General features: G+C 45.3%; 2 protein-coding genes across 3 annotated transcripts; one reads left to right on the top strand and one right to left on the bottom strand.

The window, feature by feature from the left end:
• The first annotated feature begins 283 nt into the window (after window positions 1–283).
• Window positions 284–12,414, top strand: ppp2r3b (protein phosphatase 2, regulatory subunit B'', beta). Its single transcript, XM_083682178.1, is given in 14 exon segments — window positions 284–735; window positions 737–739; window positions 3,999–4,184; window positions 4,962–5,065; window positions 5,709–5,811; window positions 7,381–7,455; window positions 7,601–7,687; window positions 7,885–8,041; window positions 8,571–8,619; window positions 8,778–8,867; window positions 9,080–9,255; window positions 9,652–9,764; window positions 9,860–9,966; window positions 10,997–12,414. Coding segments are annotated over 14 exon segments (1,527 nt in total). The 5' UTR covers window positions 284–603; the 3' UTR covers window positions 11,142–12,414.
• LOC310813293 (cohesin subunit SA-2) lies at window positions 12,214–25,882 on the bottom strand. 2 transcript variants are annotated; one of them, XM_083682177.1, is made up of 32 exons: window positions 25,799–25,882; window positions 24,630–24,724; window positions 24,399–24,465; window positions 23,979–24,143; window positions 23,708–23,804; window positions 23,502–23,578; window positions 23,311–23,382; window positions 22,993–23,197; window positions 22,728–22,879; window positions 22,353–22,426; window positions 22,122–22,245; window positions 21,902–22,000; window positions 21,610–21,689; window positions 21,358–21,465; window positions 21,137–21,263; window positions 20,831–20,948; window positions 20,460–20,563; window positions 20,287–20,379; window positions 20,041–20,127; window positions 19,578–19,778; window positions 19,346–19,422; window positions 18,898–18,985; window positions 18,674–18,754; window positions 17,977–18,069; window positions 17,680–17,854; window positions 16,307–16,446; window positions 16,030–16,131; window positions 15,180–15,334; window positions 14,879–15,007; window positions 14,548–14,759; window positions 14,370–14,448; window positions 12,214–14,176 (listed from the first exon to the last, which is right to left on the bottom strand). In XM_083682177.1, the coding sequence occupies exons 2-32, from the start codon at window positions 24,671–24,673 to the stop codon at window positions 14,032–14,034; spliced, it is 3,570 nt and encodes a 1,189-aa protein (XP_083538303.1). In that variant the 5' UTR covers window positions 24,674–24,724; window positions 25,799–25,882; the 3' UTR covers window positions 12,214–14,031. The 2 variants fall into 2 exon arrangements, with proteins under 2 accessions (XP_083538303.1, XP_083538302.1); XM_083682176.1 differs by having other exon boundaries at window positions 24,630–24,701; window positions 25,799–25,875.
• Window positions 25,883–27,874: the final 1,992 nt, after the last annotated feature.

Raw genomic sequence — 27,874 nt, 5'->3', positions numbered from 1 at the left:
CGATGGGTTATCTTGGCATTGGGCTGCATCCCCAAGTTAGCGGGATCTGCTGTCGTCACGAGCCGCAACAACAGGTCTGTCTCTTTGCATAACCTTCTATGAGAGCCGAGGAATGCAAACTGGAAAGGGCAGATCCACCCCACACGTACCCCTCCCATCTCTCTTTCACACACACACACACACACACACACACACACACACACACACACCCACACCCCTTATCCCCCTAGTGGCTGTGAGACTGGGGCTCCCTGACCTGTGTGTGTGTGTGTGTGTGTGTATGTGTGTGTATGTATGTGTGTGTATGTGTGTGTATGTGTGTGTATGTGTGCGAGAGGACTGGGACAGGACGGCAGGCAGGCAGGCAGCGCTGAGAGACTGTGTGAGTGTGTGGTTAGAGCTGGGCTGAGAGACACAGCAGCAGCTGCTACCCTGTGTTAAGAGGCTTTCACTCAGAGAGAGGACAAGCACAGACAGAGACCAGTCCTGCTACTACAGTATTTACATTACCGCTGCTGCTGCTACTACTGGGGATAGTCCAGAGGAGGAAAATCTCTACTCTAAGGGGAAGTGTGAGTGTGTCCCATCCTGTCTGGCGCTAGGATGAGGATGAAGGAGCTGTCTCTGCGTCAGGACCCTGACCTGAGGAAGGAGCTGGCTCTGTTGGCCCGTGGCTGTGACTTTGTCCTGCCCTCCCGCTTCAAGAAGAGGCTGCGAGCCTTCCAGCAAGGACAGGCAGGTGCTCCTATACAACTATATCAATCTGTCATTCTACTGGTCTGCCTCCCCGCTCTATGGTGCTGGTCTGGCCACAGTTTGGCTTTTATATGTTTTATGGTTGTAGTTCTCCCTGTTCTCACTAGTTTTTTTTTTTAAATGATAAGAACCCTCCTTTGAGATCTGGCACGCGGTCCTGTAGTAGTCTCTTGGTTTTGTTGGTCGTTGGTGCTGGCTAAGACATGTTTCTTGGTGTTTCTTTATTGTAGGCAGCCAGCCCTCAGGGGTCTGTAGTGGCGTGGGTGTGGGTTGCCTGCAGCAGTTTCGGTTGTAGTCCTACCGGTTCTATCTTGTCTTTCTCTCTCTATAAACTCTCTCTCTCTTTCTCTCTCTCTCTCTCTCTCCACCAATAAAATATGTTGTTCTTGGCGGTCTGTTTCTCTATCAATCTGTGGCGGATGTCAGTAGGGGCCCTGTGGGTGTGGGGGCTGTACTATAGTTGCCTCCAGCAGTTGTCATCCTACCGGTCTACCTGGTCTTTTTTCTCTGTACTGTAGCTCTGTCATATTATCTCTTGAGGAAACTGTTGTTGTGGTTGTAAAATTTGATATGGGGACTTGGTATTGTTTTGTGCGAGGGTTAGTTCCGGGTCGAGGTGCCCTTGGTGGTTATGTTCAGTTTGACCGCTTGACTGTCCGCGGTCAGACTGTGTCGTTCTTGCGAATGTGCGGAATATCACAGGGATTAGTGGTTGTGCTTAGGAGCTCTGTTAGCGGTTAGCATGGAGATAGGGGAGTGTGTGTGAGGGGGGGGGGGGGGGGGGGACGACATAGAGGGAGAGAGAGAGACAGAGCATGCCGTTCAGTGGGGCAGCAGGAGATGTCTATGCCCTTTTATAGCCATGGCTGACACTCGCAGAGAGGAGAGAGAAGAGAAGAGAGGAGAGAGGATCAACAGCATTTATGTCTCCCGGGGTTACACTGAGCAGAATCCCCCTGACGGAATGCCACAGAACATTTCCAAACAGTCAACACACACACACACACACCATACAAGGGCCCTGCAGATAGAAAAGATTAGGGTGTAGGTTATTTTATGGCTATCATCTGTCAACTTCTTTTTTTTTTTTTTTTTACTGCTGTCAACGTTTAGGATATACGGCCGTGTTTTGACATCCTCATTGAGAGAGTTTGATAGTGATAGTTTTAAGTGTAACAAGGTGTGTGGGGAGAGCTATGTTTGTTGGATGTTGGCTAGTAAAGGCCACTGACTGTCTGTTTAAGTTAGAATAACAAACGCATGCCATTTAGAGAGAGAGAGAGAGAGAGACGCATGGACACAACTTAGGACGGTCAGAAAGATCCAGATTCTCGAGTCATGTAAATAGTCTCAGGGAATGAGGTAGTGATTTAGAGCAGTGCAGAGGCCAGGCCAGGCCAGGCTGTTTTTAGCTCATAGCTAATGTGAGAGTGATGTGAGTGGCAGAACACACTGGTTTTGCATTGAATGGGTTCAGGGTTTGGGTTGTTGTCATCCTCTTTATAGTATATGAGGGGAAACCAACCACTGGACCATATGGACAGAGCCTATCATAAGAGACCTTGTCTGACTCGCCCGTTTTAGAAGATCTCCCAAGTGTATGTTTGCGATGCATGGTAGGTCTGTGTTAATCATACTGGCGCGCATGGAATCAAATTGATCATGACAGGTAGGCCTAGGTCCAATTATGAGGTCCCAATTGCATGAGGTCATAGTTGTTACACTGTATATGAAAGGACAGACTCACTGGTTTCCAATGTAATGATTGTAGAGTTTAAGAACACAGTCATTTTTGCTGAGGCCATTTTCTGCAGTCATTTTTGCTGAGGCCTAACAGACAAAGCTGTCATTCTGTGTCCTGGGTGGAAACAGTGTTGGGGTTACACACACACACAGGCTCTGACATGCTTTGGGTTTTAGGTTACTGCGGTGCTGTGGCACTTTGGAATGACATTCATAGGAGTTAGATAGGATTGAGTCCTACATATTCAGAGAGCAAAGAGAAACTAGATGGGTGTCTTATCAGCCAATGCCTCTGTTCCTTGCCTATAAACTCCCCCCCCCCCCCCCCCCTCCCCAATCAGATACACTGTCTGTATCTCTGCTGCTGTCATTGGCTTCTGTTCACTTCTCCTCTAATCAGGACTGGCATTCATGCCCAGCCAAGATGGCTCCTCTGTTCTCTTTCTCTCTGGGTCTCTGTCTTATGATCATAGCCACAGAGACAAAATGCTTATCTGGTCACTGGTTATCTATTTCCCTGCTGGATTACAATTACTTGGTCACACATCCACACACACACACACACACACACACACACACACTCCTCTCCTCCTAGGACCTATGCAGCAGCTGCAAGTGAGGGCCAAGCCCAGCATAGCCCTTTTGATCTCTCCTATTTACATTGCTATCTGTTACCACTTGTTATGTACTGTGCTAACATTTTCCATTTGTTGGGTTGTCTGGGAATAGCTGACCCTTTGCTGTGTTCTCCCACTGTGTTTTTCACAGAAGATTAGGAATGTCTCCTTGTTCCCTTTATCTGAAAACAGTCCTTCCTGATGAACTTGTCTTGACCCCGTAATCAGTTGTCCTTAGTGACAGTCTGGAGTCTGGACAAACCAGAGCTGTGGGATGACCATGCAAAATCCATTTAGCGGTTGTGTTATTGTGTTATTACATAAACTTGGTCAAACAGGGTTCACTTTCTAATGATGCAGCCAGGCTACACAACATATATGTTATGTATTTTCCATCTTTACAGTTGCAAGCACTTTTATTTATAACTGGTCTTTGGCAGTCTCTGAAGCCAACATTCGCTTGCCCTGCTCTTATCCAGACAGTTTGATTGATAATGTCACTCATGAGTCTCTCCTTAGATAGTCTATAGCCTAGGCTATAGACTATGTCCACAAAGAGGTCTATCACGGTGCTTGGCCACTGGCGCCCGAGGAAATGACTCTAAATGGTGTATTTTGCACATACCAAAGTCACTTGGCACATCTTTGATTGAAAGCCATTACAGTTAAATGGTTAATGGCCAGGGATGGTGGGAATAATTTGCCGAGCAATCCTAACTCTTCCCTAATGGCAGGGACATGCACGGGGGGGGGAGTATTTACTAGGGTTTGGGTTAGCCATTGATAATGTTAGCGAGTGCTAGTGTAAGTGCTTGCAAAGTGTTAGCGAGTGCTAGTCTCAGTGGCTAACAGTGTTTATTTCTGTCCTGTCTGTCTCATCAGGCCCAGGTGAAGCCCGAGGAGCCCGTTGCCACAGCGCTGAGTGAAAGCATTCCAAAGTTCTACTTCCCGCGAGGGCGGCCAAAAGCCAATATCAACATTGACAGCCTCATTTCCAAGATCGAGAAAATATTTTCCCAATTCCCCAATGAAAGGGCCACCATTGAGGACATGGGGCAGGTTGCCATGGTGAGTGTGATTTGTAGTGTGGAGGCTCTGCAGCCCCCCAGCAAATTGTTTTCATTAGCGCTATTAGCCCCTGGCTTTATCAATGTTTGCTGCTCTTATGGCTTTTTACTCTCTTAACCTCCAAAAAAATATTATCACTGTCACCCTGAGGTATGTGAGCACTGACCTGAGAGGAACCTGAGTTGAGAGGGAAATGTCAGCTAGGTTTCCTCAGGGAGGCGTTTGAGTGAAACACGGCCATTATCAGAATGAGCAGTGCCATTCATAAACACAATCAACCAAGTCCAAGGTTTACCTTCTGCTGTGTTTGTGCATGTCAGAGCCAAAGGAAATGCTCTGTCACATTTGGCCATTTGTTAGATCAACCTAACTATGACTCTCCCTTAAACTTTGTCACTTGGGTCAGAGGTGAATGATTGACAGCTGTGGGGTTAAGCAAAACAAGAAAAAACATACCAGTGAAAAACTCTTCTATTCAGACTCCCTTCGGAGATTCCCTTAGACTAGAGTTTGCCACACCTCAGAATGCAGTGTAATTCCCTCACCTGGTTTTTAATGAGAGACATTCAACATCTTAACAAAAAAAACAGTTGGGCAATGGATGTTGTATGACGCACATGTATTATATGCTCTAAGCTTGTGACAAGACTGGTTAGAGTGGTCTGACATCTTTTACTTCTCGAAAGTAACCTTTAAGCTAAGCTTTTAATCACCTGTTTTTTTTCTCTCTCTCTTCCAATCTTTCTCTCTCTCACGCTCTCCCTCCCCCCCCCATAGGCCTGTGAGTGTCCTCTCTACTGGAAAGCACCATTGTTCAACTCGGCTGGAGGCGACAGGACGGGCTGTGTGTCTGTTCACAAGTTTGTGGCCATGTGGAGAAAGTAAGACAATGGTGCCCCTCATACCCAGCAACAGCAGCCCACTGGGGCACTCACAAACACCATAGTCCCAGACCATCTCCACGCGCATGGGATCAGGCATAGCATAGGCAAAGACATAGTTATCTTTCTATTATGGCTTATACTTTTCTTTTTTTTCATTAAAAAAAAAAAACAACAGTAAAGAAAGACCAACGACCACATGTGGAACTGGGAAGCGTGTGTGAATGAATAGTCAGTTGTTCTCAGTTTCTATTGGACACTGAAGTGAATACTGCCTCGCCCTGTGCTGTAGTGTCTGTGCTCTTGCCTTTGTGTTGTGTTGTTGTAGGCAGGCTGTTGTATTAATTTGGTAGCCTCCAGAGAACCGGACCGAAATGGCCTCTGACATTACCATGTGACTGGGAGAGGGTGTCTGACAGGACTGTTCCATTATGTCATTATCATCTGCTGCAACACTCCCACCTTTAGAATGACCTAGCAACTATTCAGAATCCTAATTTCAGAATGCATTAACCCTCACTCGCACATTTGAGGTGAACAATTTAAGATTAATGTTCTTCAATGGAAAGAGGCGAAGAGAGAAAGAGTAGAAAAAGAGGGAGAAACCCTGAAACCATTTGTTCAGTCTCTCTCTCTGTTCCAGAATGCTGCAGACCTGTCACGACGACGCGTCTAAATTTGTGCACCTCTTGGCCAAGCCTGGCTGTAATTACCTGGAACAAGAGGACCTTATTCCATTCCTGCAGGTACAGTACAAAGCCACGAGCCCACAGGGTCAGAGGGAGAGGGCTTTGGCGGTGGTGGGGTGAAAGCACTGGGGTGGTTGAGGCACTGCTGGGCGTGGGCCAGTGCTGGAGTGGTGGGGTCCAGATGCTGGGACAGTACTATAGCGGTGGGGTAGGGGTGCAGATGTTACAACACTACTTGGAGTGGTGGGGTACAGATAGTGGGACAGTACTGGAATAGCTTTTTCCCCTAACCTTAACCCTAACCCAGGCAGGTCGGGGGGGGGGGGGGGGGGGGGGTTGTTATAAACCATCCTTGTTCTGTACGCAGGATAGAGAGTTAGAGCAACAGTACTCAGAGATGACCTCAGACAATCAGGAATACTGTGAAATAATTGAAATGGACCATTTCTATACTGTCATACATCCCATCCTGGAGTATTGCTGTGCTGGCCGTTTGTGTGGCCTGCCTGTGTACCGTATCCGTACAGCGTACATCTGTTTCATATTCATGCTGGCAGAACCGGCTGGGCCTTGCCGGCCACCCGTTCGCATACTGGGGAGATGCCTTCTGGCACACAGTGTTTAATTTGTATTGTGCCGCTCTGCGAATGGGCTTTGACTGTTGTGATGAATGAAAGAGGGATTGCAGGGGAGTAGATTTGACTGTCCCCGCCTGTTTCCTCAGCCTGGTGATTTATGTGTTTTTCTATTATTTAATTTCTCACGGGAAGGGTCAAGGAGGCACGGCGTCCGCCCCAAAATAAGGCCTTTTAATTTCATCGCCGCCTTCGAATTTACGTCAACATTACATTCCCCCCCCCCCCACCCCACCCCAGTAGGAAAAAAAAAAGGAAAAGTGCCGTGTGTGAGTTTCATGACATGGATATACAGTTCATTTAGGATTCTGCTCACCACATGAAATGCCCTGTGTCTGGTGGTTCGGCAAGGGGAAGACCAGCAGAATAAGAGGGTCTCCAGCAGGGCTCAGCCTCTGCTCCCTCAGTCCCCTTATGTTCTCATTTCCCAGGGCCTCAATGTCTCCAGCATGGCCCCCTCATCTGAAGGGAGCGCAGAGCTTAAGCTCACTCCACCCCGAAAATCCATTTGTCAGATGTTTTCGTTCTTCAGAAGTAACATTTGAATGACATGGGTAACCATCTCTCCCACTGATTTTAGAATTGAGGCCTGCAGATTTCTCCTACTGCAGATCAAAGCTAGATCTACACAGCATATGGTGTGTGGATATATTGATTCAGATTGACTTGAGGCTACTTTTGATGTATGAAAATGTCAGGCAAGCATCTATAGATCCCTGCCAACCCACTTGTAATATCTCACTAACAGGCAGACCAAAAGATGGGGTCTGTCTGTACAATACTCTCCAGAGACTTCTGTCCCAACAATCCCAGAGATTGATTTAACACATGTTTTTTTTATTTTGTCATTGTGGTAGGCACCGTATGTAAATGTCCTGTCGTTTGTTTCCATGTGTGCATGTTTGAGCGTGAGTGAGTGTGTGTTGTGATGTGAAGACAGACAGACAGACAGAAAGTGAATTGATGTTGTTAAATTCCTTGTGTTCCTCAGGATGTGGTGAACTCTCACACAGGCCTGGCCTTTCTGAAGGAGGCATCGGACTTTCACTCGCGCTACATCACCACAGTAAGTGAGACTGAAGACTGCAAACACACACACACACACACACACACACACACACACACACAATATTCCATTACTGATACATATGTTGTATTTGTTTTTGCTGTGTTTGTAGATAAATGTTGAACTGTGTGTGTTGTGTTGGCAGGTGGTCCAGAGGATATTCTACAATGTGAACCGGTCATGGACAGGCAGAATCACATGCTCAGAGCTCAGGAAGAGCAGCTTTCTCCAGGTAGGCCACCACTCTGACACAACTGCTTCTTCTCAACAGCTTATTTTGCTGTACATTGTTGTTTGGACATTGTTGTAATGTTGGTCTATGTGCCAGTCTTGTTTCCACTGTAGCCAACTTTGTGATAGTGTATTTGCAAAAAAGCCCTACGAAAATAAATGTTGATTGACTGACTGACTGGCTGATTGATCCACCAGAATGTGGCCCTACTAGACCAGGAGGAGGATGTCAACCAGCTGACAGAGTTCTTCTCCTACGAGCATTTCTACGTCATCTACTGCAAGTTCTGGGAGCTGGACACTGACCACGACCTCTATATAGACCAGAGAGACCTAGCACGACACCAAGACCAAGGTACACACACACACACACACACACACACACACAGACTCATAGACTCATACACCATTCTCACAATGACCAAGGTATACACATACACATGCGTACACATACGTGTGGGATCCAATTGCTTCTCCTGAAAGTCCCCGTCCTCCACACACACACTCACACTCACACTCTAGACCACATGTTCCTGGTTGATGCTCTTATGAGTGAGAGGAAATGAGACGTAACATCAATGAGACAATAACCTCCCCCCCCATGAATATCCTGGTAGAATGACGCCATGTCTGGCACCATTATTACTGCTGTAGTATATCCCCTCTCCCAGCACAAATGATGACTGGAGAATTTACGGTATGGAAAAGATAAAGAGCGGAATAGTTACATCATTCAATTCCCTCTCCAATGCTATAGATTTACGGCCTGTGTCTGTGGATCGTGTCCATTATGAAACAGTTATACAGTAACTCATAACGCCCTAGTCAGATACAGTATTCTCTTACGCAGATTGTAAATGTCATTTCTGTTCTATGATTTCCAGCCATCTCCCACAAGATGATTGAAAGAATATTCTCAGGGACGGTAACAAGGTGAGTCCCATAAAATGGTGTCCATTCGAATGGAAAACTTCCAATTCTTTAGTATTTGCAGGTTTTCTTTTGCAAATACGAAACATATATTGAACAGAGTGGAGAGTGAAATAAAGGCTAGTTGTGTTTAACGTTCCCCGCGTCTCCCCCCCCCCCAGGGGCAGGCTGGTGCGGAAGGAGGGCAGGCTGAGCTACGCTGACTTTGTCTGGTTCCTCATCTCAGAGGAGGACAAGAAGACAGACACCAGGTACCCACCCACACATCCCCCAATACCATCAGTCAACATACTGTCACCGTGTCTTATCAGTGAAGACTAGTAGGCTTTATTTCCTGATTCTATCACTGTGTTGTTGTGCCGATCTCATCCCTGAGTGTTGTGTAGATATAGTCACTGATACACAGCACTTTCTCTCTCTGTCTCTCTCTCTCATCCCTCCCTCCCTCCCCTTCCCTCTCCAGTATAGAGTACTGGTTCCGGTGTATGGACCTGGATGGGGATGGGGTGTTGTCTATGTATGAGCTGGAGTATTTCTATGAAGAGCAGTGTCAGAAATTGGAGACCATGGCCATCGAGCCCCTGCCCTTCGAGGACTGCCTCTGTCAGATGCTTGACCTCGTCAAACCTGAGGTCGATGGTCAGTCCTTCTACACACACACACACACACACACACACACACACACACACACGTTAAGCTTGTTCCATACAGCCAAATGGGGAGAGACATGCACATGTTCAGGCCCGTCCTGATCATTTGTCGTCAGCCGACGAGACCATTATAGAACAAAGTCCCATTGATATGACCTGTCTAGTTTTAGAATGTCCCATGCCAGCTGTTGGTGTCTCCTAGGCTGTTTTCCAACTTCCCCCTTGAACCTACAACAGTATCACCACTACTGCTTTTTCTAAATAGGATTTAGGCTTAGGCTTTTTTTTCCCACCTTAATATTTAGTACAACAAAGCCTGACAAAGCAGCCGTGATTCATTGAGTTTGGGAATGTGTCTAAAAGATGATTCTCTCCATTCCTCCAGGGAAGATCACTCTGCGTGACCTGAAGAGGTGCAAGCTCTCCCACATATTCTACGACACCTTCTTCAACATCGAGAAGTACCTGGACCACGAGCAGAAGGACCCTTTCTCTGTTGTAAGAATATTAGTGAATTGTGACAGGATATGATCTCATGTAGCCAGGGACTGGGACTGAGGGGTAATGTGTTTTGCTGTGGTTTGTGTTCTAAGGAGGCAGAGGCAGAGGGCCAGGAGATGTCAGACTGGGAGAAGTACGCAGCAGAGGAGTATGATATCCTAGTAGCAGAGGAGACGGCCAACGATCAGTACAACGACGGGTGAGGCTGACTGGCCGACTGACTGACTGATCACTCAAACCTGTAACCACAGTGGCCTCTCGTTGATGTAATGAGCAATCGCTCATCAGTATGTGTGTTTTGGAGGAGAAAGTCAATAGTGATTCACCGCTAATTACAGTACAAAGCCTGTTCCAGAGAGTTCAGTCATGGTTCAGACTACACTACAAAGGACTCTATTGGGCCAGGGTGAGCTGTAGTTCATGACCACCAGCTTTGCTGTCGGGACTTAGATGATCACTGTAAATGAATATATGACAGGTTAAGAATGTCACCTTGGGTGGCATTGCTATGACCTCTAAGCATGTGTTTAACAGTAAATACAGCTCTGATGGAGGAGGGATACAGCGTGAGGGATGAGGCTACTGACAGGTCTCTTGTGTGGCGGTTTTAGGAACACCACTGACTTCTAAAGGCAGGCTGAGTAGTGACTGACTGCTATCTTGGGCAGGTAAGACATTCAGGGTGTCAGCAGGTTTTTAGGCTCTCTCCTCATTCTCTCTCTCTCTCTCTCTCTCTCTCTCTCTCTCTCTCTCTCTCTCTCTCTCTCTCTTTCTTTCTGTCTACGCTGGCTCAATTCCAAATTGCCACCTAGCCCCTACTAGCCACCTCTCATAGATCTAAGCATTGGCTAGGCGTAAGCTAGAGAGTAACTCTACTTAGGGGGTAGGAGTCTATTTGGAACTGGGCAGCAGTGTTCCAGACATTTCCTCAGCACTGAGTGGTGTCACTCTTTTTCACCTTCTTCCCACTCGGTGTTCCCATTGTTGGGTGTCTTGTTGTGGACAATGTGAATGTCGATTGCTCCAACAATGAGAACGTAAGCTTGTTTGTAAAGAGGTGATCCCTGTGTTTCCCCTGGATTTCTTGACCCTTATTTTTCCAAAAGTACTGTAAAAATCAATATGCTGTTGACGTCAATAGGTTTTTTTAACATTTGAACATCTTAAGTAACATTTGTAATCTGTCTTCTCCTCTCACCTCCTCTGTCTCTCTCTCTCCCTCCTCCTAGGTACGATAACCATCTGAGTCCCATAGAGCAGCACCTCTCCGGTGAGCTGGGTCTGATGTCAGAGAAGAGGCACTTCTTTGAGATCCCTAATCCCCACTGTAACCTGGACCTGAACGAGTACGAATACGAGGATGACTTTGAATGACCCCTGACCCCTGACCCTGCTTCAGCACTGGGAGAGGGATGAAGCATACAGAGGAACCGCCAAACCATTCACAGGGACAGAGCATACAGCAGCATCACTGGTTGAGCTGGCTACCACTCGCTCTTAACCACAGGAACAGGAAACGCCAAACACTGGACAGGAAGTAGGTAGTAGACACAGTCTGCGGTGGGGGAAAGCGTCTCCTACCGCCAGACGATGCTGTTGTGATCACCTCTCACGCCTCAGGAGAGGCCACTGCCACTGAGTTCATCACCCCACCAACCCCCTCACCCTTTTAATTCGTACTTTTGTTTGTTTTTTTTAACCTTCACGTCTTCTTTACTCTGTTGAAGTACACAGACAAGTTGTTGCAACATGAAATAATAATGATAAGGGAAAGGTTGCGCTGGCCCAGAGAGGTGCTGTGTCATCTGAACGGTCCTGAGCACTGTTGGGTCATCATGGCTAGTTCCTACTGGGTGTGAGCACAACACGTTAGTCACCACACTGGGCCTCACTGAGATACACTTGAATTAATGGATACGTACGGACGTGATCACACAATATATTTTTTGTTTTTCATCACTCGTAGAGATTGGCTAATATGACATTCCACAGATATTAACCGAAGTGACTCTGTCTGTCTGACTACAAACATGGCATGGTTTGTGAGGGGTGAGAGGGTTTTTGCTGGAGCTGACTCTAAATGCCATACAGGTCTCTCACACAAACACACACACAATTAGATGACTTCATGGGATGTGTGTGTGTGTGTGTGTGTTGTACAATAATGAGTTTATCTGTAGATGTTCACCATGCTCCCTCTGTATCAAAGACTTTTGTGTGAGAGCCGGGGTTCTATAAATTATTAGAAATATTTATAAATAGCTGTAAATATTTATTTTGTGCTTGCCGTGTTGCAAATGAGTTGGCCAGATGTTTTTAAACAAATAATGCTCATTGTTTTTCTATCTGTGAAAAAGTACTATGTAACAATGTACTTTTATACAGGAAAAAAGGAACCAATTTTTCAATGTCTGTTTTTTGTTCAAATAAAGAATGAAAAGGTTGATCTTGTTGCATTTATTTATAGGAGGTTAGACATTTGAATTCAAATCATTTTCATTGTCAGAACAATTCAGGATGGAGTTCCACACACGGTTCAGTAATACACATGATTCCATGTTATTGATGAATATTTCCTATGGATTCTGTCTGTAAATAAAAATCAGTTAGTATGACCACAGTCCACAGAAACATCATTTTGAGACACTGATGTGCAAAATATAGCCACAAATGAACAGTCAGTGGTGAGTTAGTCATTAATAAGTCATTCCTCCATCAACCTCACATCAGTAACTATCTAAGCCAGGACACATGGGTCTACTAGTCAGGATGCATTTTAAGTTGGATCAATAGAATACTGTTACAACAACCTTCCTCATTTCAAATCATTGTGTTGACAACTACAAAAAGCCTTACGGTATAAAACCTAAATGTACACACTACTATATATTATTTGTTTTATAATATAAATTAATGAATACATTGGCATTTAAATAGCATTGCTACTTATGAAGATGAGGTGGTTTGATTTCATATTTACATAAAGCTTCTTGTCAAAACAACTTTCTTAAAAGCTACTGATATAAATACACATTAAGTTTGAGAAAGTGCAGTTTAGTTCATTTGTCTGTCTCTGGAGGTACTTTCCCCAGAGCAACACGCAATTGTGGGTCAAATGTAACACAGCACTGGCAATTACATGGGTTTTCCATAATTACAGTACAAATCAAACATGCTTCAATCAGTAACGCACCATTTCATTCAAGGACAGTACAGACAGATTATCTATACAAATTAAACTCATTCCTGGTATCTTTGTGAAGGAAGTTGAATCACTGTTCACAATGTATTCAACTTACTACACACTTGGTAATAAAAGTAAACATTGTACATACAGTGCTCTGTGTCAGGAATGGGACAGTGAACCATTTTTCTTTTCTTTTGGCTCTGCCCTGTCACGGCCAATTGTCCCTTTACTTTTGGGTACCCTAAAATAGGGGGACTATGCATAAACATTTCTGAATGGTGGAACCAATATGTACATACCATCAAATAAAAGCTGAGAATCTACTTTAACCTCATTGTAATGGTTTGATTTCAATTCCAAAATTTTGGAGTGCCGAAAGAAGAAAAAGTTCTTCACTCAGGTGACACCACTGTCCTGCTCCAGATGCAGGAACAACTCTCTCTCTCTCTCTCTCTCTCTCACACACTCACACTCACCAGACCCACCTATAGTTTAATAAACTTCAGTTCAAATGCATTTCTCTGAACTTATTGTTCTTCAATTCTCAAATCTATTTTAAGCCGTTTACTCTTCATCTTAACCAGGCTCAAGTATTTAAATCCATCTTAAATATATCTGGGCAGTTTTGTTAACTATGAACCAATCGAACCCATTGAGTGTAGAGCCGAAAGAAGAAAAAATGCTTCAACGTCCCATTACTTATGGAACGCACTGTATATGAGTTTGACATTCTATGCATGACAAAGATACGTGTATATCAATACCAATAGGCATAAATGCAGGTGTGCACTTCCACGTGTGTTATCGGGAATACAGTGATTTATGTTCATATGAAAAACAAAACAGGCCCAACAGGCGTACATCTCAACAATCTAGAAAGGCTTCCTCTTCATTAATTAAATGAAATGCAAATTCACCATTCTAGGTCTCTTAAATACAGTTTAGTGTGAATTGGGGGAAGGAGACAAGAAAAGGAAGCCACTTGAAACAACTGAGATGCACCCCAAAAAGCTCCCATCCCAATGCAAAGTTTAAAACTTTAAAAGAACACTCCTTAGTGTGACAACAACTCCCAGGTTACAGGTCAACAGTGTCCACGTCTACTTCCACGTTGGCTCGTTGGGTGGGCACCTCTGACCTCGCTGTGGTTGACGAGGACGCCATGACGACAGGAGATGCCTCCGCTTCTGTTTTCTTTTCCTCTGGGCTGAGATTGAAATCACTGGTCATAGAATTAGATTGAAAAGATAGATTTATTTCTATAGACAATATGACCCCCAACATTAAATGTGGACTAGCCAGTCCCTGCAGATCAGGGTGAGTCATGGAGAACTCTGGTAAGAGTATCATAGGTGTACAGTAGACATGGATATGTCAGAATGTGCCCTTCTGCTGTTATCTAACCTAACCTGTACCTTGTGCTGCAGCTGGCTCTCTGGGGTCTCTTTCCTCTGATCTCAGTAGAGGTGGCAGCAGGAGGGGACATCTGGTCTCCTATGAAGATGAGGTGACACACAGTTTTATGCTTGTAGTGCTACCATACTGACACATTACAACCAATGAAGGTAGACTCTGTGGGTAATAATGGAATACCGTCTGCACCGGGACTGAGTATGACGGAAGGAGAGAGCGACTGATTGGCTGGAGACGGCTGCCTCAGCGTATCAGAGCTGATGAGGGACACCGTGTCTTCCCCCTCCGCCCCAGTAGACAGTAGGGAGGATCGGTAGTACATGAGTGGCAACCAGCACGCGTCCCTGTTACTGACGGTCTGTTCTCCAGCGTACCTCAGCAGGTAAGAGTATCTGTGGGGAGAGATTTAGGTCACAGCAAACGCACGCACACGCACACACACACACAGAGAGAGAGAAACGATTCGAGTCATGTTAAAGAAGCCGACACGCACACACAGAAGAAAACTCACACTGCCTTCTTGTCAGGTTTCAGCAGTTTGCCGGAGAACTCGGTGAGGATGGTGAGGTAGGAGATATATGGAGGAGAGTGATTCTCTGCTCTCTGGACAAACCCCTGGAACACAAACTCAATACCATCCCTGCATCCATCCATCCATCCATCCATCCATCCAGCCATCCACACACACACACACACACAGGAGGAGGAGTGAGCAATACAGACACACGCAGGCATTTACAGTAGAAGTGGGGGAGAATTTCCATTGAAGGTGTATATTTAGTCCAGGACTTGGCCAGGCCTGCAGTGTGTACCTGTGGATCATGGCCAGGCAATCACGGGCCTTGTTGTTGTCCCAGCCTAAGGTGAGTGAGAAGCGCCTGGCCAGCTCCTTGATGCTTCTGAAGCTCTGGACACCTGGGCTGCAGGTCACACCACTGTCCTTCTCCTGCTTCAGACTCAGGAACAACTGACACACACGCACACGCACGCCTTCAGTTCAACTACATTTATCTCAATTTACTACTGTTCTTTAATTCTCAAGTCTATGTAAAGCCATTTTCTTCTACTCCACTCTGCAAAAGCATCCACTTAAACACCAATTCATAACCTTTCTCAACCAAGCTCAAGTGTATTTAAATCCATCATTTTCTGGAATTCTGACAAAAATGGTCAATAACGTTGATATCTTGGGTAAGTTTGGTGAACTATGACTCTATATGAAAATACAAACCTACGATAGAGCTACTACAGTACAGCACATACCCTGTAGATAGTGTAAGAAGACAGTGCCAGCCACCCACTCCCACCCTCAAGGGATCTACCATTAGCTATTCAGAGAATGGACTAGAACATTCCACTGTGCTGAGGGGCTGAGGGGGGGGGGGGGGGGGGGATGGGTATCTTTGTGTCTGTGAGATGTTGACAGGAGTGCTAGTGTGACAGGTTCCAGTCCACTAACTCGGCTCCTTCTCTCTGCTCCTTATTGAGGAATTAAAAAGAGGGACAGGTACAGATAGAGTGAGAGAGAGGGAGAGAGAAAGTAAATAGCTACAGGACGGAGGTAGAAAGAAAAGAGTGAACTACAGGTGAAGAGCTGAGATGGAGGGGGAGAGGGAGAGGGAGAGGGGAGATAGAGGGGTACAGGGAGGGACCCCTACATACCTGTTGCAGACAGAGCACCAGGGTGCGAGCGCTCTCTATCTTATCCATCTGCCTGATCCTGCTCAGGGTCTCCTTGATGATGTCACCAAAATTATTACAATACTACAGAGAGAGGGAGAGAGAGAGAGAGAACCATGTCACTACCACCTCTGTGTGTGTGTGTGTGTGTGTGTGTGTGTGTGTGTGTGTGTGTGTGTGTGTGTGTATCCTTGGCGAGAATGTTGATGAGTGGGTGCTGACTCTCTTCCCACTACCTTCATCTAATCCATCTAATTACCTTCATGTAATACTTGAAGACCTCTGCCGCCATGCTTATCTCCAGCACCCCGTTCACTATGAGTTTACAATAGGCTGCCAACAGCTTCCTACGTCTGTGGAGGTCCTCCAACCCCACCACTCCAGGTTCTCCATCACTGCCTGGGAGGGGGGGGGGAGAGAGAGAGAGAGAGAGAGCGAGACAAAGACACAGAGACGCACAGAGACGGAAAGAAAAACAATCGCGGTTAAACAGAGGGAAAAGTATGTTGAAAAAGAATATGAAAGAGAGAGAACCATGGGAAGAGAAAAAAAACAGAGACAAGAGGGAGAAGTGGTTTACCTAGTTTCAGGACAATGGATTTAACAGGTGGATATAAAAGATAACATGAGAGTAGAGTTATAGTTCTGACACCATGTCCCAATCCCTCACATGCCTAATAAAACAAGCTCTGAGGTGAGCCAAAGCTAATGCTATTTTCTCACGGAAAGAGATTGCCCTTATTTCATAACTTAACGTAATGCCTTTGCCCTGAGAGTGATCTCAAATCCACTACCTAATAGAAAACAGTGCGTCTATATACTATAACCGCTACGAAGAAAATCTAATAAAACAATAGGTTTTTTATTACATGTTCAAAAACCAATAGTCCCATATTGCATTTGTTTGAGCATATGAGAAATTCCTTGCAGGATGGTTATTGACTTATCTGGACTATCCGTGTGGACGCAATATGTTTCAAAGGGGAGAAGCTGTTGTCCAAATCAGATTATTAATACCTGTTTTAGGTTGCCGTTGACCATCAATATATTTTACATTTTTATATATATAGGTTTACTCCAAACAACAAGACTGTATAAGTAAAAAAGCCATTACTCAGTGTGAATGAAACATGACCTGCACTTTCTATTGATCCAGACTCCTCTTGTTGTAAAAATGTAAAATCATTATATAGTCTTTATTCTTTTAATTTCAGGACAGATGTGTTGTACTTTCCCTGTGGAGTGTGTTGTTCTCATTGTATATTTACATACTGTATCAAGTTTGCCTGGAAATTTCACATAAAAAAAAGACTAATTGTCATCTTGAACTAATAATGAACTGTATAATGTGCAGCACTGGGAGTATTACAGGGTCTCTTAAAACACGATTAAGGTTCGGGTTTGTGGAGGAAAATATGAACTGATTTAGAGTCCATGAGAAGCCCTGTACAGAGTCATTAGCCAAGACTGCGTCTGTGCATTTAATATCTGCATCTATTATCATGATTTACTTCTATAGTGAGTCCATGCCCTCCTCACTCCGCTGAGAGCCAGAGACATACAACCTACAGTCTAACACAGAGGAAGACTGCCATCTGCTGGACATGTAGGAGAACAGTCCCCCCCCCTCACCTGTGCTGTGGCTGTCATATTCAGCACCAGTGAAGACGTGCTCCATTAGGAAGGCCACAAGCGCCCTCTGCAGTTTGGGGTCGGTAGTGTAGAGCAGGGGGCCAGAGGATGTGGGGTCCCACACCTGCATCTGGTAGTTATGGGCTGTCAGGACGTCACATAGGGACAGAAATGCCTAGGAGAGAGAGAGAGGGAGGGAGGGGGAGAGAGAGAGAGACTGAACTATGGAGAGAGATTAAGCAACAGAATGAAGGGTATCTACTAAACACTGCCATAGTGCTAGAGTGTGTTTCCTACCTGTTCCCTCACACTCTGGTCTGAGTGGGAGAGACAGCGCAGGCATTTCTCACACAATGCTCCCAGCTGATTCCTCTGGGCAACGGCCTTCTCCTGAAAACACACACACACACACACACACACACACACACACACACACACACACACACACACACACACGGTCAGCCTCTTATGGGTGTGTATGTCTTAGTTGTTTTTTGTTTGTGTGGGCTGTAAACCTGTTCCAGTGCCACAACTGTCAGCTAACACCCTTGTACAAGTACAAAAACACACTAAATCAAATGTTAACAAAAGGATTCATTAAAATAAGGAATTTATGCTGAGTGTGTCTTTTCTCCCCCCCCCTCCCCTCCCCTCCACTCCCTCCCCAGCCAAATGCCACTGACATTAGCATTGCAGATTAGGGTAAAACCATGGTCTCACACCTAGATCCCACCCACGGCAAGCTGTCTCTGAAAGGTCACGGGAGGATATATGAGTCCAATAACACCGCCACACTAGAGATGAATACAGACAGAGCAGGGCCCCAGAGATATTATGATCCGGCCTATGATTAATCACCTGGACCTGCCTGACTCAATTAGCAACATGCTAGCTGTGGAGAGTTGTGGCAGATGTGTCATTGGCTAGCTTGGGCTACTAACTAGCAGTCAAGTTATGACAGGTATGGGGGGGGGGGGGGGGGGGGCGGACTCACCCTGGAGGTCAGTGTTTCCCCACTGCTGTTGAGGTTCCAGAGGACAGAGTAACACACACACTGCATTGCCTCCACCATGAGCTGTGGAAGGAGAGAAAGAAGGTGTGTGTGTGTGTGGGGGGGGGGGGGGGAAAAATACTGCCACAAAATACTGTTTTGTCTATCGTTGAGTCATGACTTTGGGAGGGTGGAAGGGGGCTTGGTGATGAGTGTGATATTATTACCTGTGGAGGTAAGCCCCCATATGTGACATCTACTGAGAGGAGAGGAGACAACTGTTCAAACAGACCGCTACGGGACAGGTCCTGACCACTGACAAGAGAGAGAAGAAGAAGATGTTTACTAACACACACACACACACACAATCATATGTGAATGTATATTCAGTTAGGTCCGGAAATATTTGGACAGTGACACAATTTTCATAATTGTGGCTCTGTACGCCACCACAATGGATTTGAAATAAAACAACCGAGATGCAATTGAAGTGCACACTTTCAGCTTTAATTCAAGAGGTTGAACAAAAATATAATATTAAAGCTGAGAGTCTGCACTTTAAGCCCATATTCATATATAACTGTAACTTGAATATGTTTTGGTAAACAGCTAAAATAACACAAATTGTGTCAGAGTCCAAATATATATGGACCTAACTGTACATATCCATCTTACTTGTGGAAGGCAGTGAGCTTCCTCAGTGTAGATAAAATCTCTCCTGTCTTCTCCTCATCAGCAGTAAAGGTGCCATCCTGACAGAGAGAGAGAGAGTGAGAATCATGGAAATAAATAATTTGCCTACAACACATCTGAATATGCTATCAAAGTGAATACAGTACATCATCTTTTGACATGATCTGACCACTGTAGACTTTTGATATGATGAAACCATATTCCCTGTGCCCACCTTCAGTGTCACCCCCAGCAGTGCTGCCAGTCTGTCTGCCCAGCCCTGGATCAATGAGTCCCTGGCAGGGTGAGCCAGGGGGTGCCAGGCTTCGTCTTCCCCACACAAGGTGTGGTATGAGCGGGCAGCAGCCTCAAGCACTACAGGGTCAGAGTGGAGCTCCGCAACAACTCCCATCTCAGTTAGCAGGCCTGACAATCCCTGGAGGGGAGGGGAAAAAACACTGACTCATCCTCACTAGCAGAGGGGGCGATAAGGACAGACTCAACTACTTTGAACGGTCCTCGTAGAGAAGGCTACATAACATCACGCATAGTACATTTCACTACTATACAAACAAATAAGCAATACAAAAACAATGTATAATATGTGTATTATAGTCATTACAATATAATCAGATTTTTTTTTTTTCTTTTCATATTCTACTAAAAGAGTTGTGGGGTCGAGGAGCGGGGAGACTGACCTGAGGGTTTTCGGCATTAGTGGAGACTGGGTGGAAATACTGAGGTATCTTCATCAGGGACCCAACTGTCTCAGGGCTCTTTGAATACTGCCAACATCATCATCATCATCATCATCATCGTTATAGCTGTTCTCATTCACCAGCAGCAGCATTGCCGGTCTACCAGAATCATTTATTTGTTCGATTCATCTTGTTTTAGAAAACAATCATTCCCTGCACACCACTGTGAAGTCATGGTTGTCTTACCTTGGAAAGCAGCTGGGGAAGCACCGTGAGGAAATGTCCAGTGAGTCTCTCACTGTCGTCAACCTGAGTCTTCCTCTCTCTGACCACCTGACCCTGACACACACACACAATCCCAGTATCAACAATTGTTCGGGGCTCGTGGTTGTGTTAGGACTAATCTCTAACACACTGACCTTCTTGCCTACGCTCCTCCCAACCAGCAGAGGTCCCTCTGCAGCCTGACGCACCGATGCCAGCATAACCTCCACCACCAGAGCCTGCTCAGCCTGCGTCAGACCTGTTCAAACAAACACACACACACACATTATACACACTACATACTACACAAAAAAAACTGAAATTATCTTGTTTGTCCATCCCTCTTCTCATGTATTTCAATCACTTTTGTCACTTGTCCAAATTGATTTGATCTAAAACAAATGTTAGCAGTTAAGAATACTGAAGAAAAAATTGTGTGTTTAATAATGACTACTACGCAGACAGACACACACACACACAGACACACACACACACACACACACACACACACACACACAGGACCGACCTGCACCCTGAGTGGAGGGGTCCTGTAGCAGCAGAGATGTGAGAGACGGCCAATCCGTCAGAAAGGCTTCAGCAGAGTCCCACAGGCTGTCTACCAAGTACGCCACATGCTGATGGAGCTACAGAGAGAACAGGTAGAGAATACCTAAGATATCATACAATTCTGTGTATAATACATACTCTGACTCTCACAGACACAGACACAGCCCCACAGGCTGCCTATCAAGTATACTACCATCTTGAAAGAGCAAAGCAATCCCATACTGTCACGACCCATACACACCCACAGCAAAGGCCTCGGTCTCACCTCGCTTTCCTGGTAGAAGCGCAGTAGGGCTCGCATTCTGGCTGCCATCAGCCGTGTGTGGGCGTCCTTCTCGTTGGCCCCGCCCTGAGGGACAGGGGTCAGGGTCAGGACAGGGGGGTTGAGTAGCCTGGGAGGAGAGGTGACCAGTACAGAAATTATCAGTGAGTGACCCCCGCCCCCCTCACGCTGTCTTAGCTGTTCCACTTGATATCCCCACTGACCGTTTATAGAGCAGTTCTCCCGCGGTGGCAGCAAGGGGGCGATGTGAGGAGTAAACCAACTGGAACAGCTGCTTATAGTCCTCAGGGCTGAACACGTCATCACAGGACCTGAGAGGAAGAGGGGGGGAAAAGAGGGCGAGATGGGTGCTGCCATGATCAGTGTTCATTCAGAGCAGGACCGGAAAGTAAGAGAAGGTAAAGGGGAGAGAAGGTAAAGGGGGGGAAGGAGAGAGAAGCAGGGGAGAGACTCACTGGGAGATGAGTGTGAGTAGTCTCATGGACTGCACTGCCACCTCTTGGTCCACATCCAGAGACATAGACATCATCCTGCCCTGTAGCACAGACAGTTAATCACAAGTTAACATATACACATATATACACACGCGCGCACACACACACACACACACACACACTCATGAACACACACACATTCAAAGCCTACAGACATGTTTCAGTTTTGAGTTTATTTCATTGTTTACTTCTTTAAGCAATAGTTAAAACACAATGAGTTCACAAAAACAGTGTGTCTGTCAAAGGTCAGTACCTTGAAGCGGCTGGTGAACAGGTCCATTTTGGGCAGGAGGAGGGGGTCTCCATACAGGCCTTGTAGACCCAGCACACACTGCATACGCACAGCAGGTTGCTGAGGAGGAACGGAATATACACACACACACACACACACACTCTACATGAATAGAATTTGATTGATTTATGTATTGACTACACAACAAATGACTTATTGACAACAAAGGGTTGTTGTTTACCTTGTCGTGCATCATCCAGCCCATGTATTTGAGGTAGCTGTCAGTGAGAAACACAGGGTTGTAGAGTTTCATCCATACAGCCAGCTCCTCCATACACATGCAACGGATCTCTGGAAGAACATCACTACAAGCACACACACACACACACACACACACACAGTTAGAGGCACACCAAGAGAAACTCACATAGGCAAAAAAGGTGAGAACGGTAACAGAGTAATGTTCTGTTACCGGTATCTCTTCAGAAAGACTCCTTTGAAAAGAGCATCCATCATATTCTCTATCTCCACCCTCTTGTCCTGCAGCTGAGAGAGAAAGCATTTACATGTCACTTGATTTGTTGGCAAGACAAAAACACTTCAACCTAATTCACACTACAGAGCCGAACCGAGCCGAACCGAGCTGAGCTGTACTGGGCTGGCATCCACCATAGTTGCTGAATTAGTGCTGAAAAGGACAACGTGAAAGGAAAATATCGGAGCCCGTATTCTTCAGGTTGGCCCTGTAGTGTGTGAAACCCCACACACACAGACTTCCCCCTGCCACACACAGACACACACACAGACACAGACGCAGACACACACAGATCAGATCCAGCAGGCTTACCTCAGTGATCTTCCCGTATATTCTATCCAGTCGAGGTGAGGCCCGTTGTCCTGGGGTCTTGCCTCTCTCTACCTCACACAGTCTCTGGCTGTTCTCTACACTCACACTCAGGCTCAGCGCCACGCCCACCAGAGAACTCAGCAGCTTCACCGCTGAGGGGTCAAAGGGCACAGGTCAGACTGACATCAGCCAGTGTGTGTGTGTGTGTGTGTGTGTGTGTGTGTGTGTGTGTGTGTGTGTGTGTGTGTGTGTGTGTGTGTGTTACCTGCGAGGGTGCAGGTGTGTCTGAAGGCTAGTACGCAGGAGTCAGACAGTTCGGTGAGCAGGGAGATGATTGTGTCCATCAGGTAGCTGTCGAAGATGACACTGTACTGGCACTGGGCCACCAGCACCGACACAAACTCGCAGAACTCAGACTGGAACCGTCGCCAGTATGGACCAGACATGGTCAGGGGGTACTCCCCACTGTCCTACACCCGAGGGGAGGGGAAGGAGGGGGCGAGAGAGAGAGACAGGGTCAGAGTCTCTGCAGTTAGACAGCCATACACATAATGAAGACATATACTGTATATGAGAGACTGACCATGTCCGTGGGCCATGTGACAGTGAGGATCCAGGGAAAGGCCAGGAACTTCTTATACTGCAGCCCAGACTCCTGAGATACACACCATCACTGTCACATAATAGGCAACAGAGCCAAAGACAGAATCATCAGACAGACACAGACAGACAGACAGACAGACAGACAGACACAGAGTACAAACAGACTCTTACCTCGTCCAGCTCCTCCACCATTTTACTCATGACATCACTGTCCTGTCTACTCTGGAACAGCTCTGCTGTGACCAAACCTGGAAGAGAGAGGGAACAAACACTCAACGTCTAATTCACCAGGTGTCCGTTTTTGCTACGACCAACAAGTAGCTAGGCTAGGACATTTGTGTGTGTGTGTGTGTGTGTGTGTGTGTGTGACTGCTTGCCTTTGCACCCGCAGCACTGGATGAAGAAGCTGATGAGGTCCAGGAGGGCGGAGTCTCTGTCCATCACATAGGCCCCGATCCAATCATCAACCACCGCCTGTCCAGAGGACACAGATAGACAGAACCACCACCATGATTCAAAGAAACCATAGAAAAAACTACAACTCCCTCCATTTTAAACAAAGCGCTGTGTAGTAAGTGAACCAATTTCTTCCATCACTTAATAATGGTTAGATATAGCGTAGAGATCGTCAAAATTAGCATCCTGTACCTGCATGGCACCCCTGCCCATGGTGACCACCTCAAACAGGGTGACAGCCTCGATGTCCCCATGTTTGAGGTGTCTGTTCTCCGCACGGCCCAGACTGCCATTGCTGGTCTTAGTGTGTCTCCGCTTGGCATTCTCTGAGTCTTCACGTGCCCTCCTCTTCCCCCTCTGTGGGTTGCAAAGACATATAGGCAGACAGACACAAGTACATGCACACAGACACACACACACTATACTGATGAATATGAAACATTCTTGTGCAATCACAGGCTGTAAGAACAAAAAGGTTATATGATTATCAGCTGAAGGTTCCATGAGTGTAATTCTAGAATATGTAAAATATATATATATATACACACACACACACACACACACACACACACACACATATATATATATCTCCATATCCATGCCAGCACCCACCACAATCTGCTCTCTGTTCTCATTGCTGGCTGAGTTGGTTGAGTTGACTTCCACAGCTGAGTTCTCACTGGGAAACCAAAGACATGACACTGTTGGATATCACCAGCACAGGGCATTTATTACTATCAGATTATAACAAGTAAAACCAATAGATTATGATTACATTTCAGGAATGCAGTCCTGCAAATCTAAAGGCATTTATTCTGTAGATAACAAAGCAAAGGTCCTTACTTCTGTACTGACGACCTAGAGGAGACTGTAGGTTCTGCTATCATCTCTGTTCAGATCATCTTCACACTGGAGCTGTAGACGGGTATTATCAGGACCTGTGAGCATGAATGTGGTTTTCACGCCAGCTAGATGCATACTGTGAGGAGACTATTGGGCCGTTATCACATTCTGCATCTAGGCTGAGGAATAGATTGTCTATGGCCATTTTGTAAGAATGCGGTCACTAATCAATGTGCTATTTTGATTTTGATCCAATTATGGGTACAGGCTTGACTTGGTCGAAAATAATGTCCTTTTATAGATTATGAACAGTTTAGGCAACAGAACGAATCAAGATGCTTGAGAATGTTTCAGCAATCTACCCTCTCTCTGCATTTTGGGTAGCAGGCACTCAGCACACAAAAGTTTCAAAGATCCTCAGAGAAACCTCTCTCTAGTGATATACGGTACGCTGGGTGGTGAATGTTATTGCATTACACCAGAATTTATTTGATTACAACACCTCTGAATTATGCGTATGAAATCAGAATATAATTAATCTCTCACGATGTGTATGCAATACCGGTATGGGTTATGCATTTTCTGATGATAATAACAACAATAATAATAATTGATAATTCAATATAATTTGTAAAAGCTACTGTCTAGATTATCTATAAAGAGTATTTATTTGCTACTATTATCCATGAATAGGTTAAACAACAGTCTAACTGCCACTTCCTGACTGAGACAAGCTCACTTCATCCTGCCATTGGCTAGTATGTGTCAGTGAGTGGAGAGCTCACAGTTTGATTGGATGCTCGGAGTGTCGCTCAGTGTTTCTTGCTGTACTGTAGGCTCTCAGACCTCCTCAAGTCTCCCATCCCCCATGATTCACAACTTCATACCGACACGACACATTTCATGAGCAAGTAAAACTTGGCTTCTCCTGGCGGTAGTATGAGATTTGTGTCATGGATTTCGCAGCACATAAATACATAAAACACTTTGTTTGTATCAGTATTCACACAAGAACGTTTGTTTATTTCCGCGTTAGCAGCAAGGAAGTCTTAGCAGCAAGGAACATTATGGTGAAAAGCTTGTTAAACCGTCTTTTGTATATATAGGACACATACATTCCATGACTTAAGCAACGAAGCCGTCCTGATGATAAAATGCAATTGTCTTACCAGAGGCGTGAGAAATTCAAAGGCAGGATCTGTCATTGTACAGTGCCAAGGATCTGATATTACAGCGCCATCATGCGTGGCTCGCAAGAGTAAAAACAGGAGGAGCGAGTATATTAGGGCGCACGGCGCTTACGTCATCATAATAACTTGATCATAATACTACAACATTATTTATGTTGATACTATGTTAAAATACTTGGGTGAAATATCTGAACTTATACATATTTTCATGTGCCTCATAGTTTATGACACATTGTGTATGTGCATTAGTCTCACTGTTATTTCATGCAACTGTATTAAGCAAGACACGTTTTGAAACAATTCCATACACCATTTATTGTTGAGGTTGGATAAAAACCAGCAAAATTGCATATTCTGTGAATCATTATCAACTAAAGGAATAGACATACATAAAACCTATATAAAACCTATACATAAAAGCAAATGTAAACATTAATACCCAAATTATTGGAGTTACATACTGTGTGAGCCACATGTAAACATTCATACCCAAACTATTGGAGTTACATACTGTGTGAGTCACATGTAAACATTCAGATGGGCATGGATTCTGTAAAAGCGTAATATCATTATAAACATGATTTCGTAACCCCTGTATATAATTTAATGAACTGAATAATTTAGCACCTCTTTTACAGATAAGTGGACACACAATCGTTCACTGAGCCTATTCAGTCCCAGGGGTAGGTGGGAACACTGGTCTGAAGTGACGTCTGAGTTCAAGATAGGTGTTATGTGATGAGGTCAGGAGGAGAGCTGGGACACAAAGGTCATGGCCGGGCTCAGGTCATCAGTGAGCTCCTCAGACAGCGAAGACATTGTTGATGTTATGCTATGAGTTATTTCTAATACCCTGTAGGGAGGGGTTGCATACACACACACACACACACACACACACACACACACACACACAAACACACACATGTTAATTCATATTGAAAACCATGCCTGTCAGAGTTAAACTGATGAATCATAAATATGTTTGGGTTTGGTTGCTCTCACCAGCTGATGTAGTGTGCTGGCAGCTGAGGTTCCTGCCTGGACCCCTCCTCTGACACTAGAGACATCTTCATCTGTTTGAAGTTGGCCTCGATGTCTTTCTTCAGTGCAGACAAGGGCAGGATGCCTTTGAAAGAGCTAATCACTTGCTGAAAAACACAAACAAGTGGAGACATTGTATAGTTGGGTGTATAGGAGCTAGCAGAGGACCGCTGCTAGTCATTACAATTTGGCCATGCTAAAACAGATAAAAGGGGTGCTAGTGGATGTCTATGGGCTGCCTGTTCTTTCTCTAGGGGTATGGTTATATCATACATATGGATAGAATACAACAGAATAGGATGTTATGTCTGTGAATCCATGCGTCTTTTATACAGGTCCAATTGTCAAAGTGTGACAACAAAGCTTTTATAAATCTGAATAGAGTAGAATAGGAATATTGATGATGAAAGCGCTCCTCTCACATATATGACTGAGAGCTGGTGGGCGATGTATTTGTGGCTCCCTAGATGCTTCACGTCCTCCTCCAGCTGCTGGCTGAGAACAAGCAGCTGATTCAGCCTGGCGATGTGAGAGAAGTAGTCTACAACACACACACAATCTCAGGTTAGACATCTGGGCCATAAATAATCAGAAGGGTGCAATGTGCAACGAGTGTTCAGAATTAAATTTATTGTGTAGACATGCTTTTGTGTTTTCCCATTGTGTTTTTAATGTTTTACTATTAAACTCACTACTCCAGGTAGATGTTGCCCTTAGGTAAAGTTCTAGGATCAGCTTACCATCCCCAAATCCCAACCTTTAGCATTCGAGGCGAAAAACACAAAATAGACATCAGCCTAGTGTCGAGAGGCAACTTCATCCTACTCCTCGCCTGTTGGAGGTAGTAGAGTTGTCCCTAACCACTGATAGATGGTGAGATATTTTCATCCTCCTAACAACTGAGGGAAGGTTATTCTGATCCTATAACTGTGGCTAAGGGCAATTTCTACCTGGAGCTCTCACCGTCCATGGGCGGCCTCTCCAGCATGTCCACTGGGCAGCCCTGGATGAGGA

This window comes from Argentina silus (genome assembly GCF_951799395.1).
Source record: "Argentina silus genome assembly, chromosome: 12".
NCBI lineage: Eukaryota > Metazoa > Chordata > Actinopteri > Argentiniformes > Argentinidae > Argentina > Argentina silus.
This window is presented reverse-complemented; position numbering and strand designations above follow the sequence as displayed.